Source organism: Triticum aestivum, chromosome 4A (genome assembly GCF_018294505.1).
Source record: "Triticum aestivum cultivar Chinese Spring chromosome 4A, IWGSC CS RefSeq v2.1, whole genome shotgun sequence".
Classification (NCBI taxonomy): Eukaryota; Viridiplantae; Streptophyta; class Magnoliopsida; order Poales; family Poaceae; genus Triticum; species Triticum aestivum.
In genome coordinates this window covers 612,426,295-612,442,727 of record NC_057803.1, presented here as the reverse complement: position 1 = coordinate 612,442,727, position 16,433 = coordinate 612,426,295, and the positions used below count along the sequence as shown (strand labels likewise).

The 16,433-nt window shown below is 51.0% G+C and overlaps 2 protein-coding genes and 1 long non-coding RNA gene across 3 annotated transcripts; 1 reads left to right on the top strand and 2 right to left on the bottom strand.

Annotated features, from left to right (window-relative positions):
• Positions 1–851: 851 nt before the first annotated feature.
• On the top strand, positions 852–2,529 carry LOC123087551 (stearoyl-[acyl-carrier-protein] 9-desaturase 5, chloroplastic). The gene is made up of 3 exons (XM_044509593.1): positions 852–1,023; positions 1,100–1,607; positions 1,816–2,529. The coding sequence occupies exons 1-3, from the start codon at positions 863–865 to the stop codon at positions 2,374–2,376; spliced, it is 1,230 nt and encodes a 409-aa protein (XP_044365528.1). The 5' UTR covers positions 852–862; the 3' UTR covers positions 2,377–2,529.
• Positions 2,464–3,188, bottom strand: LOC123087552 (uncharacterized). The gene is made up of 2 exons (XR_006441428.1): positions 2,993–3,188; positions 2,464–2,762 (listed from the first exon to the last, which is right to left on the bottom strand). It is a non-coding gene; the product is annotated as an uncharacterized lncRNA (long non-coding RNA).
• An 11,794-nt stretch (positions 3,189–14,982) lies between these two features.
• On the bottom strand, positions 14,983–15,944 carry LOC123082596 (uncharacterized protein At5g65660). Its single transcript, XM_044504897.1, has 2 exons — positions 15,521–15,944; positions 14,983–15,408 (listed from the first exon to the last, which is right to left on the bottom strand). The coding sequence occupies exons 1-2, from the start codon at positions 15,791–15,793 to the stop codon at positions 15,241–15,243; spliced, it is 441 nt and encodes a 146-aa protein (XP_044360832.1). The 5' UTR covers positions 15,794–15,944; the 3' UTR covers positions 14,983–15,240.
• Positions 15,945–16,433: the final 489 nt, after the last annotated feature.

Genomic DNA, 16,433 nt, shown 5'->3' with positions numbered 1-16,433 from the left:
CTATTTCCTCGTTTAATTGTGTGTCACCGGAACAAAAATGTCTAGTTGGTATGCATGATACTTTCATTGTGACCAACCTTGGCGTGGGTTGACGGCGATCCTTTATCGAACATCACGTTAAGAAGATAATGCGTGGTAATTTTCCGATGATAATCATGGCCTTAGCGGGGCACTGATAGCTCGCAGTGTAGTATATTGGGTGCCTAAACTTGCCACTAACAGACACTCGCGATGGAAGCATGGGATTCAGGTGGTGGCGTCTTCTCTCCCTCTGCGATTAATGGCTCCGTGACTAGCTATTCCTTGGTGTGTCTATGGTTTTCAGCTTGCGTCGTTATTATGTCTGGATCTTATGTGCTTACATCATTTTCAGTGATTGCAACTGCTCAACAAGGATCAATGTTGCTGTTTTTTTTGTTTCCTTTTTTGTTTTTATCTGCCTAGGCATAGCGTTGATCTTTCATGGCTTTCCTACTTGCCCCCGTGATTCTTTGTGTGTTGGTGTTGGTTGTGTCCATTCTAGCTATGCTCAGGCCGAGACTGGATATATGCTCATTATCTTTTCTATCCCCTTCATTATGAGTTAATAAAAATGCCTTTTTTCAAAAATTAATTATTCGGTCCACAATTACACAAATTATGCGTTGACGTGAAACTATGATAAGTGGCTTGTTAACAAATTTGCAGAAAAGGAGAAGTACTAATATTTTTCTCAGCAAGAGTTATACAGCCGGTTGGATCAAATACCTTCTGATCATGCATTCTTGATGCAGGTGCAAGCAGGAGGCATGCAATAAGCATGGATATGTTGTTGCGTACTGAGGTGGCTATTTGTAGCTTCTGAACCACGGACCCTGCAAGCATGAACCACACTATTTCAGTGTGCAAGCATCCGAGTAATCGAAAACGTCCAACTATGCATCTGATGGCATCCCTGCCTTCCCGCGGCGCCTCCCAAGCACCTTTGTGGTCTTCTTGCCCGAGGAGCAAAATCACGGTGATGGCCATGGCTTCCACGGCCAAGTGAGTTCTGAACCAAGGAAGATTCATATGCCTATCTTTTCCTTTCATTGACCTTTACTTTGTCTTGGATATCAAGGGATGGAGTTCCCGGAAAGGCCTTCAGTCCTCGCAAGGCGCCTCACAGAGACCGAGTCGCCCACTCATTGCCACCTGAAAAGAGAGAGATTTTTGATTCGCTTAACAGTTGGGCAGAGGACAACATTCTGGTGCTCTTGAAGCCGGTTGAAAGATCCTGGCAGCCACAGGACTACCTGCCAGACCCTTCCTCGGATAGATTTTATGATGAAGTCAAGGAGCTGAGGGAGCGAGCCGAGGAGATCCCCGATGAATACTTGGTATGTCTGGTTGGAGACATGGTCACTGAGGAAGCACTCCCTACCTATCAGAAAATGCTCAATATCCTTGATGGTGGTGTCCGCGACGAGACTGGCAGCAGCCCAACCAGCTGGGCTGTCTGGACGAGGGCATGGACGGCCGAGGAGAACCGACACGGCGATCTCATGAACAAGTATATTTATCTCACTGGGAGAGCTGATATGAGGCAGGTGGAGAAGACCATACAGTATTTGGTTGGTGCTGGAATGGTAAGCACTTGTGTCTGATTGTGCCACCCTTCTTTGTCAGAGCTTCCATTTTCCTTGATTGATTGTTTTATTGCTCACTTAAATAAAGGGAAGGGAACACAAATTTGTCATTGTCAAAATGATATTACTTCGTTCATCCCATGTGTTGGCAACCTTCAGCAGCATCCAGTTTGTTGTAACTACCCTGTGTTGTTCTTACTTGTTGTAGGATCCAAAAACCGAGGCCAATCCCTATGAGTTTTTCATTTACACGTCTTTCCAAGAGAGGGCAACCTTCATATCTCACGGCAACACTGCAAGGCACGCCAGGAAGTACGGGGACCAAAAGCTGGCCCAGATATGTGGCACCATCGCGGCCGACGAAAGGCGCCATGAGCTTGCCTATACCAAGATAGTGGAGAAGCTCTTCGAGGTCGATCCCGACTACACGGTCCTGGCCTTCGCCAGCATTATGAAGAAGAAGATCACGATGCCCGCCCACCTGATGTATGATGGGCAGGAGGACAACCTGTTTGAGCACTTCAGCGCGGTGGCACAGCGGCTTGGCGTCTACACCGCCATGGACTACGCCGACATCCTCGAGTTCCTGGTCCAGAGGTGGAACGTCGCCGGCCTCACTGGGTTGTCCGGGGAAGGGCGGCGCGCTCAGGATTACCTCTGTTCCCTAGGACCAAGGTTTAGGAAGCTGGTGGAGCGAGCTCAGGGGAGCGGGAAGCAGTTGCCGGTTGTTCCTTTCAGCTGGATCTATGGCCGGCAAGTGCAGCTTTGAGTAAGATTTCAAGACACGAGTGTATATTATATACCATTCTCTTTCTTTCTACTTCTCTTCAAAATCTGTAATAATTGTTGAGTAATGTAAAGTTGTAAACACATCTACACTCCATATGCCAAATAAGCTTAAAATGACATAATTATACGAACACATCCTTCTATGTATTCTTTTTTATTGTGGTCTCCTTGAGCTCCTTGATAGTTTTCTGCTGCGCAAGCAGCCGTCAATGTTGCATTTGCCGTTCTCTTCGTTGGTGAAGATGAAGTAGGTCAGGCACCTCACCGCTTCTTGAGCGTGAGGTCCCTGCTCTACTTCATCTTCCCCAACGTCAAAATTCCCTTGTTATTCTGATTGATATTGTCTCGAACAATATGAGTGCAATCCTGTATATAGACAAATCTTAGCGGTAAAAAGGAAGATATGTACAAGACAATTACCGTGGTTATTAAAAAATAAGGCAAGACTATTCTCAATATGCATTAACAGCAGGTGAACTTGAGAATGCTTTGCGATATGGTCGTAGAAATCAATCTTAAATTCTTGCATAGAATACTACTTTCCCCGTCCCATAATATAAGAATGTTTTTTGCCACCTGTTTTCTCGACCACGTACCTTATCACAATGACGCACGTGTACGTCGCCTCTGCCCAGAATGGGCACCAGTTTCGACGCCCCTCTGCCGTTGCTCCTTCCTCCTGCTACCGCGAGAGGTACGAGACACGCCCGAGAGAGGAGGTGGGGCTCGGAGGCCGGTGATGGGGATCAAGGAGATGGGTGTGTTGTGAAGTCAGGGGAGGCAGAACGCTGGCGGCTGAGGCATGGAGGCTGAGTGGATTAGGGTTGGGTTTCGTTGTTTTATAGGGTAGGAGTAAGACTAGGGTTGGGTTTCGTTGTTCTATGGCGGCTGCTCTTTTGAGCCCGGCCCATTTACTATTTCTGCTATCCTTTTTTTTCTACTTTTCTATTGGACCAAAAACTTGAATATCCTTTTCAATGTGAAAACTGGATATAGATATCGGTCTATATGCGATGTGGTTGCATTCAACTAAAAAAAAACATGTTTAGATGGTTAGAAGGACAGTGGTATCTCAATCCAACAAGATTCAAATCCTAAACTTGACACTAGTGCTCACATTTTCCTGGATTTATAACAACCTTCTGGCGATGTGTGTTTATTGGGAGGAGACATTCCCGTCAACTACGAGGGTGTCTGAGGCGACTTCGTCAATCTCAAGACAATGTCTTGTCTCAGTTTCTCAGAGATGGTCATAGGGTGCGTGCGTGTGTTCATAGGGGTGACTGTATGCTCGTATGTATGAGTGTATGAACGTCTACGTCTGTATTGTGTTCAAAAAAATGGAGTTGGATCTAAAACAAAGATCGGTCTATATTTAGAAATACATGAACTTGTTTCTATTTATATTTACTTTCTTTGCAATACAAATTTAGGAACCATGTGCAAAAAGGCTTCGGCAATACTTATCGAAAAAGGCTTCAAACTTCTTTTTATGTAACATACTAGTACATTATCTTGTTCTCGTGTAAAAGTTGAGCATTTTTTCGACTTCATTTTCTATTATTTAGCCATCAAATGAACTTTGGGTTATTTGTTCAACATATTACAAATTTGAACTACAAGTATAATAGACAAATGCCAAACGTTTTGAATAAAAACGCATTTAGGTTCTTAAGTACTCCCTCGGTAAAGAAATATATGATCGTTTATAGATCACTAAAACGATCTTATATTTCTTTAAAGAAGGAAGTATTTTTGTGGATGTTGTCCACCAAAATGAATAAAAATTCAAATATTAAGTTTGGAAAATTCACACACTCACATGTATTTATTTATTTGCTTTGATTTCTAAAAATATATATAAACACCAAAAAATATGAAATTTTTGCATGATGTCATGATATGACCTCAAGAGTTTGTGTTGAAGTTTCAAACAATTTCACTAAAGTTGGACTATACATTGCTCTGCAACTGGAGCATCTCCGAGGAATCATCGTATCATTCGAAGGGAAACTATGATGATTGAAGTCAACCTCAAACTTTATTCATCAGTTGAAGTGAAAATCGTACCGTAGGCCGTAGCTTGTGGAAGGGGAAACAAAGTCCGATTGGCCATTGCTTGTGGGCCGGACCCGGATGGACGTGCAGGCGTTCCGTTCTCGACCCCCTCTCGGGTTCAGACCCAACCTAGCTAGCTCTGTTTTATAGCAATGACTACGTGAGTGTATGTGCGTATATATGAGCGCTTATGTCTATACTGATGCTAAAAAAAGACTACTACACACAAGCCAGGCGATCGAGCCGGAGATCGATCAAGTATGGACGATCGACCTAAGGCGTCTTCGGCTTCGCGGTGGTCGGAGGCCGCGGAGGACATCCTCGGCCTCGTCATTGACCGCCTTGGCTCCGGCGCCCCAGCTGACCACCACTGGACACGCCGCCTCTCTGTCTTCGCAGTGTGGTCTCAGATCCTGGTTCTAGGGTATTGAGTATATGTGTTATGTGCATATTGTGTATTGGACCCGTCTTCTTTGTATAGTTGAGGTCCGCGACCCAGCTTTATACATCATATATACATGTCTATGCATGAAAAGCAATACATCGTGCAATTCATATATTTTACATGATATCAGTCGCCGCCGCCGCCACCATCCAGCCGCCGCTGCTCGCGCCTCCCGCGCCGGCCGCCACTCCTCCTTCTCACTGCGGCGTGCTACCCTAGCCGCCGCGCTCGATCTCCCCGCTCGCTCAAGACCCTCGCGTAGCGTGTGTCTTTCCAAGTGTTCCGCCGGGGACTCGATCTGATGCAAAGCTAGCTAGACACCGAGCAAAATCCATCCAGGTGCCTGCCTGCCTGCTTAGCAGGTTAGCTTCCTAGTCAAGCGCTTTCACCATCGCGTCGCTCCACGCCGCAGCCAAGTCGCCGAGCGAGCGGGGCTCGCTTGCCGAGTCCACTCGCGTCGCTGCCGCGCCACAGCCAAATCGACGACCCGCCAGCTCGCTACCCACCCGCTTGCATCGCCTGCCAAGCTGCCGCGCGTATCGCATCGTCGGATCAGCGATGTCGTCAACCGGCCCGTTCGCCGCCGTCTCTGTCGTCCCGCTGCCGGCGCTCCACGGCGCGGCTCGGCCAGCTCGTCCTGACTTGTTGCACACCTCGGCTCCGCTGCCCCCGCTGGTGTACGTCGCCGCCCCACCGCCGGCGGTCTTCGGCCAGTCCGTCGTCGCCCCGCCGCCCGCGATCTCCGGCCAGTCCGTCATCGCCCCGCTGCCCGCGCCGACTCTGCCCGTTGACACTTTGTTATTGCGCGGGACGTTCGATGCACCCGTGTACGGGGCTCCCGGGTACTGGTGGGGGTCGTCAGCAGGCCTGCACTCGCCCGCTGGACAGCAGGCAGACGGCGCTCAGCATCTGTCAGTGGGCCAGCAGGTTTTTCCAGCGGGCCATCCGGTCTATCCGGCACCGCAGTCGCAGCCAGGGCTGCTTCCCATATCGTCTGGAGAGTATTCATCGCCGCTGCCGAACGGTGGCTACGGCCTCCCCATGGCGTCTTCGCCCCCCTCGCCGGCCCTGCCGCCGGTGCCCTGGAACGCGGTGCTCTTTCCAGCACTACATGCCGCCTCTACGCCGAACAACTACACCGGAGGTGATGATTGGTACATGGACGCCGGGGCTACGGTTCACGTGTTTGCTCATCCTGATAATCTTGTCTCCTTCACTCCCGTCACCACCGACCGCCGCATCATTGTCGGCGACGGTTCCACACTCCCTATCACACATGTCGGGCACACTTCCTTTCCTTCTAATTTCATACCTATTACTTTGTCTAACATACTTGTGTCACCTCATCTTATTAAGAACCTTGTTTCCGTTCGTCGTTTAACTCATGAAAATCCTGTTACTGTTGAATTTGACGGGCTTGGGTTTTGTGTCAAGGACGCTCGAATCAGGATGGTACTTCATCGATGTGACAACCTCGACGAGCTCTATCCGGTGCATTCGCCGTCCACCTCCACCACCGCACCGGTTGCTTTCTCCGCCGGCGTCGATCTCTGGCACGCTCGTTTGGGTCATCCCAACCCCGTCACACTTCGTCATATTCTTAAAAGTTTCAGTTTCAGTTGCCATAAGATAGAGGATCACACCTGTCATGCCTGTCGCGTCGGCAAACATGTTCGCCTCCCATTTAATAACTCCACCACCATAACTTCTTTTCCTTTTCAGTTGATTCATAACGATGTGTGGACCTCTCTGGTTCCTAGTAATTCGGGCTATTTATTCACATGCCCGTATACTTCCCAGCAGAATGGTCGAGCCAAACGCGTCCTTCGCACTCTGAACGACTGCGTTCGCACGCTCCTGTTCCATGCTAACGTGCCATCTCATTTCTGGCCGGACGCACTCTCTACAGCTTCTCTTCTCCTTAACCTTCGCCCTTGCTGCCCACGGTGGAACTATGCACCTCACCATCTTCTTTTCGGCACGCCCCCATCGTATGATGGCTTGCGTATTTTCGGGTGCCTTTGCTATCCTAGCACTGCCGACTCCGCTCCTCACAAACTCGCACCTCGTTCTGTCGCTTGCATCTTCATTGGCTACCCCTCTAACTTCAAGGGATATCGGTGCTACGATCCCGTCTCCCACCATGTGTTCACTTCTCGGCACGTTTATTTTGATGAGCATGTGCTTTCGTTTCACCAGGTACCCCCGGCTGTTCCTCCCGCCACCGGTGATGTGGGCTCCTCGAAGCCTCTCCCAGGACGCTCGCGCGCCTCTCTTGGCCCGCTCCTGGCTTTGAGGCGTGCCCCCGCATGCGGTGCCCCCTTCAGCCACGGCGCTGGCGCCCCCTGCGCCCCCGATGTTGGCGCCCGCGGCCCCCCCCGGCGCCCGCGGCCCCCTCGGCGCCCCCGGCTTCCCCGGTCCCCTCGGCGCCCCCAGCGCCTGTGGCCGGTCCGGTCACCTGCGCCCGTACGGGCGTTTTTCGCCCGAGCTCGCGCTACGCCTCGGATGACTACGTCCATGCGGCGTCCACCTCTAAGCCGTCGCCGTTGCCGTCCTCCGTTCGAGCCGATCTTCATGACCCGCTCTGGATGGCTGCGATGCAAGAGGAGTTTGACGCCCTGTTGCGCAACCAGACGTGGCAGCTTGTTCCCCGTCCCCGGCACGCCAACGTGATTACCGGGAAGTGGGTCTTTAAACACAAGCTCCGTCCTGATGGTACCCTTGATCGCTACAAAGCGCGCTGGGTCATTCGTGGCTTCCGACAGCATGCTGGCATCGACTTCACCGACACCTTCGCTCCGGTCGTTAAGCCCGGCACGATACGCATGGTTCTCCACCTTGCGGTCTCCCGTGATTGGCCGGTGCACCAGATGGACGTCTCCAACGCCTTCCTCCATGGTCACCTCGAGGAGCAGGTCTTCTGCCAGCAGCCCACTGGGTTTGTTGACCCGACGCTTCCCGACCACGCGTGCCTGCTTTCGCGGTCCTTGTACGGACTCAAGCAGGCTTCGCGCGCTTGGTACCAGCGCATCGCGACGTTTCTCCACCAGCTTGGGTTCTGCTCTACCCGCTCGGACGCCTCGCTCTTCGTCTATCATCAGGGCTCTGACACGGCCTATTTGCTGCTCTATGTCGACGACATCATCCTGACGGCATATACGACCGGTCTCCTCAGTCAGCTCACGGCTCGTCTTCGCGCTGAGTTCGCCATCAAGGACTTGGGTCCTTTGCACTACTTCCTCGGTGTCGAGGTGGTGCGCCGTCCGGATGGCTTCTTCCTTCATCAGCGGAAGTACGCTCACGAGCTCCTGGAGCGCGCCGACATGCTTAACTGCAAGCCTGCCGCTACGCCTGTTGATACGAAGGCCAAGCTTTCTGCCACGGATGGTTCTCCTGCTTCGGATGCATCTTTCTATCGGTCTATCGTTGGTGCTCTCCAGTACCTCACTCTGACTCGACCAGAGATTCAGTATGCCGTGCAGCAGGTGTGTCTTCATATGCATGCTCCTCGAGACATTCATTGGGCTACCGTCAAGCGGATTCTCCGCTATATCTGTGGCACTATGGATCTTGGCGTCACGCTTCACGCCTCCGCCGACACCGCCCTCACCGCCTACTCCGATGCAGACTGGGCGGGTTGCCCTGACACCATCGCTCCACTTTGGGCTATTGTGTCTACCTTGGACCCTCACTTATCTCGTGGTCGTCCAAGCGGCAGCCTACGGTCTCTCGCTCCAGTGCTGAGGCTGAGTATCGTGCGGTGGCCAACATTGTCGCCGAGTGTTCGTGGCTTTGCCAGCTGCTTCAGGAGCTCTCTTGTCCTGTTGACCGTGCCACGGTGGTCTACTACGACAACGTCTCGGCGGTCTACCTCTCCGCTAACCCAGTGCATCATCGACGGACCAAGCATATTGCGTTGGATATTCATTTTGTTCAGGAACAGGTGGCCCTTGGCCATATTCGTGTTTTACACATCCCTACTTCCTAACAATTTGCCGATATCATGACCAAGGGCTTGCCTACGGCGTCATTTGAGGAGTTCCGGTCCAGTCTTTGCGTCAGCCGCGGTGCCGCTTCGACTGCGAGGGGGGGGGGGTGTTGAGTATATGTGTTATGTGCATATTGTGTATTGGGCCCGCCTCCTAGTTCCTTGTATAGTTGAGGTCCGTGGCCCAGCTTTGTACATCATATATACGTGCCTATGCACAAAGAGCAATACATAGTGCAATTCACATATTCTACATACGGCGTGCCCTCTCTTTCGCCGACGACTGTGGTGCCTTCCAGGCAGTGTGCCGTGCCCGACAGTGGTCGGTCTCTGCCGACCGCGCCCGCTTCCGCGCTGTGTGCCGTTCGTGGCACCTGGCCATGCGCAGCCACGTCACGGCGCCGCCACTGCTGCCGTGGATTGTCTTGTCAGATGGCTCCTTCTCCGCACCCTCCCACGACGGTGGCTGCCGCATCCCTACTTTGCCGAAGAGCGCAAGATGCATCGGCTCCACAGACGACTGGCTTACCCTCGACTGCACCGACGTTGAGAACGTACATAGTAACTTCTTGCACAACCCTTTCTTCTTGCACAAGCGCATCAGTGCCGTCTCCAAACTTTTCGAGGTCCGCAAGGTGCTCATGCGGTCGTGCCCTCATGATGTCGTCGCTTTCCTGACCAATAATTGCAACTATCGTCCCGCTCCCGCTCCCGCTCCCGCTAGGGTTCCCCCCCTCCGCCCGCCGCCGGCGGGCCCTAGGCCCCCCCCGTCGCCACCGCCCGCCTGGCGCGGCGCCCCGCTCTCCCTCGCCCGCTTCCTCGCTCCCGTTCCTCCGTTTCCGCCGCCGCTCCGCGCGAGCGCGGGCGCTCCGCCCCACCCCTACCCCCTTTCCCCTCCTCGTCCAGCCGCCTCCGCCTTCTCCCCGGGAGGCGGTCGGGGCGGCGCGCCCCCCTCCCTCCTCGTTCGCCCACCTTCGTCCCAACCACCACCCCCCCCGTTGCCACCAGCGGGCGCGCCCGGATCTGGCCGGGTGGTGTCGGCGGCGGCGGGACGTTCCTTCCCCGCGCGCGCTCCTCCTTCACGGGGTGGGGGGACGCGGCGGTGCTGCTCGGCCGGTGGCGCTCTGGAGGCCTGGTGCGGTGACCGGCGACACTCGCCGTGGTGGTGCCGCCTCTTGGCGGCAGGGCGGTCCAGTGGTGCTGGTCGGCCGGCGGCATGTCCCCGGCCCAGATCTGGGCTCGTAGGGTCCCGTTTGGGTCCTTGCGGGTCGTCTCCGGTGCGACCGAGACGCCCTCTGTATGGGGAGGCAGGGGAGTGGCTTGGACTGGGACAGTGACGCCGGCGGCATGCCAGCTGCTGCGCGGAGGCGGGAGCTGTCCGGGCCTTTGAGGGCCCGGCCGGGTCTGTGGGGCCACGGGCCCGATAGGCTCATGCTATGGCGTCCAGTCGGCTACCGTCGTGGACGGTGGAGGTGGGGCCCTCCCGTATGCCGACGGTGCTGCTGCACTAGTCCCGGCTCTTCTTCGTTGTGCAGGCCATCTTCGCGGTGCTGTGGTGAGACAGCGTGGGAAGCTTCGTGTCCGTGTTGGCGTCGGGTGGTGGTCGGTTTGGTGGCGAGCTCCGAAGTGCCTGAGGTAGAGGATGGGAACGGGAGAAATCCCTGTTGGTTTGGTCGACACCGACGCGGTGGCGCTTGAGGGTGCCGCCAGACCTTCCTGGAGGGCGTCGAGGCTACCCTTCCTCTCTCCTCGCGGTGTACCAGGGGAAACCCTTGGCAGCAGCGTCGTCATCGTCGCGTTCCTTCTTGGAGGTGTTGATTGGTACCGGCGCTTCGGAGTCTCGGAGCTTGGTGGGCGATCTCCGGTGGACGCAGCGGTCGCGAGGCTTCGTCGTTTTTGTCGATTCGCCGTTATCGGCATTTGTTTCTTTTCCTTTTCTTTTTCTTTTCTTTTGGGCGTGCTTGTGCTGCTTCCGCCCCAGCACCTATCGTTGGATGTATCAGATGGTTGCTTTGGAATACAAAGCGGGGGGAAACACTTTTTCTTATACCTGCAATTATCCTCTCATCTTGGTTCGGCCGGGGAAGTGTGTGTGGCTGCCCGAGCCGGAATCTGCTCCCTTCGTCTACATCATCGACATTGCTTTTGTTGGGGATAAACTCTACGGGATCACTCAGGCCGAGGACCTCGCCTCTCTCGGTATCAACTTTGATGATGATGGTGTGCCTGGCATCTCCGTTATCGAGCGACTCATCAGGCACCCACCCATGCGCAGTTGCCGTTTCCATGCATGGAGGGATGACGACAATCATGAAGACAATTTCAAGGCACAAACAATGGGGGTGATAAGCACGAGGTCCATAAGGATTATGAGTACGATGATGGGACAATGACTGAAGAGGAATACGAGAAGGATTGCGCCTTAGATGAACTTAGGGAGAGAATTGGCGACGACATGATTCTCGATGGTACAGCCTACCTGAGATACTATGATGCACCAGATGATTTTGTTTCCGTCATTTGCCACTTGGTCGAGTCACACGGGAAGTTACTCATGGTGAGAAGACAACTACAATGGCCCTTGCACAACACCAAATTCACTCGCAAGGTGGAGGTTTTTGAAGCGAATGCCAGCAAAGGAGTCTGGATGCCGATTACCGATGGCCTAGGTGATCAAGCGCTTTTCATTAGCAGACCCTTCTGCAAGTCTATTCATGCCTATGTAGATGTGGAACGTGATACTATCTATTTTATTGACACGGGCGAGATGTTCAATATGAAATCCCAGACTATTAGCCCATCGAATAGGAACATCAACCACCGACAGTCAATGTGGATGTTTTCTACGGATCTTGTGGTTTAATGATTTCATTTACCAAAATAGGGGTTTGTTAGACATGTTAGAGATCCACATAGATCTTTTCCTTAATCGGTGGCTTGATGTTTTTTTTTTGAAAAACGGTGGCTTGATAGTTAGTACACCTTTTGTTCCTAAATGTAAGATAAGACGTTTTGACAGTTTTAAATTGAACCGCCAAAATGTCTTACATTTAAAAACAGAGATAGTATATAATAATCTTGTAAGATGGCTTGATAGTTTAATTAGTTAGACGTGTTGTATCCCTGCGCTTGCACTCCTCTGCTCCCCGAACAATGCTACAATTACGAACTAACTTACGGACTTGAGGCTACCAAAAGAGCTGGAATCAGTTGGTTGGTGGGGTGGATGTAGTCCTGGCCATGGGAAGTCCGGCCCGGCCCAAAAAAGCCTGACCCGGTCCAGCCTGACGCTGCTCCTGGGCCGGGCTCAGGCCTAGATTTTGAGCCCGATGGCCATGCGGGGCCCGGGCCTGTCGGTTTTGCGATTTCCTAAAAGGGCCTGGGCCAAGGCCCAATGGGCTTTTACGTGTTCGGGTCGGGTTCGGGCCTAAAAACCAGGCCCGATGGCCAGGCCGGGCCGGGCCTGGGCCTGGGTTTTTGCCTTGGGCTTGGCTAGGCCCGGCCCGGCCCGAGGTTTGGCCAGGTATAGGTGGATGGCCCCAGAACATGTCCGCCTGTACGATTGTTCTCATAAGCCACGTCTGTAGATGCATCATTTTCGGCCGCTCCCCTCCCCTCCATGGTGCCCACAATTTTTACTTAAATTTATTCGTTGGTACTAGTGCTAGTACTATCTCCGTCCTGATTTATTGATACTTTTAGTATTTTGTGTCAAATTTTGACCATGGATTTAATTAACAAAATGGTAATGCATTTTACAAACAAAAAGTATAATTGAAAATTATGATTAAATACAAATCCAACGATATAATATTTTGTGACATGCATTAGCATTTTGACAGTTAAATCCTGATCAAATTTTGGCTCAAAGTATGAGGAGGAGCAATAAACAGGACGGAAGTAGTAGATGAAGAACATGCATGTCCGGCTCATGGGGTACTATCATCCTCCCAAAAGATTTTTATTTGGTCGCTAGGGCCACGTTGCCGACTAAAAATGGGGAGAAGGGCATGAAAAAGCATAGCAGAGGCCGAGTTCCACAGAGCTCTTTATCTTTTCTAGCAAATATACTATTTCCACACATTGAAAAAATCTGAAAGAAGTATATACATAGATGAATATTTGTAGTATACACGTATAAAATTTCATGAACATATATGTTAAAATGTAATGTATACAAAAAAGATAAATACACAGATTAAAATGGGCTTTATCTTTGTTGTTTCGGGGCCAGATATTTTCTTTGTGTGTAGCATGCAAATAATCGAATTACCCAATGAAACTTTTTACATACTTGACGAACAGTCATATGTATTTGCATAATTGTTTTTGAATTTTTTTGCCGATTAGTACTGCTTGGACCTCTTGCCTGGCTGTGTTTGTACTCTCTCTCTCTCTCTGTGAGGGCGGGGTCACGGTAAAAAGACACAAGCACCATCATTGAGCTTTTTAAACGTAGAAAGATTTGCATTGTTTAGTAATTGTTATTTTTTGTGAGAATTATTAATTATTGATTAAGAAAGAAGAATGGAGTTGTCGAATTAATTATCAAAAATTGAAAGATTATCATCAATACCCGCTGATCGGGCACACTCAAGGTAAAACGCACCACACAACAAATAAAACCATGTTGAGGGCACTCATTGTCGTCATTATCATCATCATCATTTTCCACAAACCTCATTGAAGTGGCCAACCTTTGTCGGCCTCCCCCTTCACCTCTTGGAGCCGATGTCTTCTCCCCCATCCTTCAAGCAGCTGCCAACAGCATTGTCGAGGACCAGCTTGCCAATACAGCACTGCAACGTAGATAATGAAGCTCGACACACTACCATATTTCTAGCATACTATATATTGGTTGCACAACAATTAAGCTTGAATGATCTAGAAGAGGAGAGCAGGTACAAGAATCAGACCTACAATGTGAAGAACCAACCCTCATACCAAGGATCGCCCTAATACATCGACTGCACAACAATGAGGATCATTAAGCTTGACACATACGCTACAACCTTTTAGGTTTAGTGACCAATCTTCCCCAAATGAATCCTATCTTACCCCAAATCGGACCATGTCAGACCCTAAATCGGGCTTAGATTGCGTCCTACATACAGATTTGGTGGGTTCGACTTACCTTCATTGGCGAAGTGGTGATGAAGCGCCTTCGGATGATCATCATCCAGATCGTCCGGTCGCCGATGCTCGCCATCAAGATCTTCCAGCCAACGATGCTCATCATGGATTCATGGTGCCGCCGAAGGTGAGAGGAGAGTGACGGGGATACATGAGCGATTGAGCGGTGAGGTGATTTTATGGCGTGCCTTCGGGAAACATATCGTCGTCTCCCGCTCGTCCCGCTTGTGCAGCCACATGTACTATTTGCGCTCGCTCAAGCCTAGCTCAGCGGAAACGGCCAAGCCGGTCGTTCCTCTAGAGCTAGGCTCTGGGCTGCTTTGAGGAGCGTGCGACACAGACCCAGCCGAACACGCGACTAACCAAACAGCCAAATTTGTCCCCCAAATCCTGGATGGAGGTTGTGCTGTCAACCAAACACGTCCTTGTTGTACCCGTGCATAAGGACGGACCAGAGTATGTCATGGCCGGACTTAATTAATCCTGCACTCACCACAATCCCAGCCGATATGAATGTTATTGTTAGGTCCATGTTTCAATCCAATTCCGTCGTGCTTTCGTGCATATACATACGTACGGTGGGGCACCACAGGACAAGGATCCTATTTGGTTCAGCGGCAATCTAATTTCCTCTCTTTTTTCCTTTTCAAAAACCTCGCAGAAAGAACAGATGCTAACAAATTCCCAGATAATTTGAAAAAGAAGCTACTATGAACTTTTCTTGGTTTTCCTGAAATGACATCCACCCCAACCCCCTAATAGAAAGATCCCAAATTTCATGGCATTCAACAAGTTCCATGACAAGAAAAACAAATATTCAGCTTGTTTGCTGACACAAAAATCGCCTTTTCTGGACTATTCGTGTTGCGTATCTGGCTATCTGCACATGAAAGGTTCTCATTTTTTCTCTCCCCTCTTTTCTGAAAAACTATCAAAATGCATGCGAGTACACAATCAATCCATCAATCATAAGCATAGTTTTAAATAGCCGGCTATAGCCCCGCTATAGCTGTTTGAGGGTGTTGCCGCTAAATGATTTCATGTAAAATTTGCCGCTATAGCTCCGCTATAGCCCGCTATAGCCCAGCTATAGCTGTTTTTAAGGGTCGCCACTAAATGCCATAGCCCGCTATTTAAAACATTGCGTATGTACAATCTATCTATCAATCATAATTCGCCAGCACCTAGCTACGTACGATTTCATATACAGATACTGACGGTCACGAAACTGAACATCTGACTTGCACCTCGACTTCGCCCTTCTCTGCTGCTGCTGCTGCTGCTGCAGCTAAACACGCCTCGTGCGGGCAGGGCCTCGCGTAGAACTTCGCGATGTTATCCCCGGGCATGATCACGGGCAACCCGCACTCCTTTCCAGCTTTCTCGCTCTGCAAACAAGGAGGCAAGGGCCATAAATCATCAGCTCAAGTTTGCAAGAGATAGATGATTGCCAAAACAAAAAATAAGGTGTACGACAGATATATCGCTTGCTGTTGCTACCTTGTGCTCGGAGGCAGCCTTGCTCGGCGCCGATCCAATTGAGATGACGGTGTGCGGACCTTCCTGGAGCATGCCGGGATGCCGAGACCGGAGGAGGGAGCGGAGCCTGTCCCAGTGGTAGCAGCAGGAGAAGATGGCACCGAGGGAGAAGATGACGAGGAGCAGGAGCGCCATGCCGAGGGGGAACCCGAGCGTGGGCCTTGAGGAATGCCACATCGGGATGGTCATGGATGCAGGAGCAGGCGTGAGACCTTGTGGCATATTCATACCCATCAGGTGGCCTTCTGGTACTTGAGTCAGTCCTGCCTGCTACTCGGTTAAGAGCCCAGGCTTGCAAGCTAAGGACACTGGCTACTTATACCTGAAAAGTCACCTTGCGTCGTACGAAGTGGACTGACTTGCACGGCCAGCCATCCGTCCGTGGTACTGGTCCACATACTTCTGCTGGTGACCGTTAATGATGACCTCACCGCCTGTCTTTTCCAACAAAAATAAGCTGCTTAAATCGTCTGAATATATGGCTTTCGAGGGTGGGACGAAAGTTTATCAATGCACAACGGGAAAGAAATTATAGGTATGTCTCTCCACAAGCAAATGTTAATTTGTTAGGTAAATTATCGTGAACTGGTTTACAAATAGTGAAGTGCCTAAGCTTCAGATGAAATAGATAGAAGGTTGGCGATGCAACACTCCGTATGCAGGTTTTCTGAGGGGAGACAGGGAGTTTCTGAACTTCATCTTCCCCAACATCGATTTGCCATGTGGTTTTGATCGATGTCATCTCAAACGATATGAGTGCATAAGATACCATGTACAAGATATATGGACAAAAGCTTGATGGTAAGAAAGGAGATATATGTAGAAGACAATACGTAGTTATTAGAAAAGAGGCATGCCTCGGTACACCCCCCCC

Coding starts and splice junctions, on each gene's coding strand:
- LOC123082596 (XM_044504897.1), bottom strand. CDS start 15,793: ATGGGTATGAATATGCCACAAGGTCTCACGCCTGCTCCTGCATCCATG. Junction 15,409..15,520: donor AGGCTGCCTCCGAGCACAAG/GTAGCAACAGCA, acceptor CCTTGTTTGCAG/AGCGAGAAAGCTGGAAAGGA.
- LOC123087551 (XM_044509593.1), top strand. CDS start 863: ATGAACCACACTATTTCAGTGTGCAAGCATCCGAGTAATCGAAAACGT. Junction 1,024..1,099: donor GCCATGGCTTCCACGGCCAA/GTGAGTTCTGAA, acceptor TTGGATATCAAG/GGATGGAGTTCCCGGAAAGG. Junction 1,608..1,815: donor ATTTGGTTGGTGCTGGAATG/GTAAGCACTTGT, acceptor TACTTGTTGTAG/GATCCAAAAACCGAGGCCAA.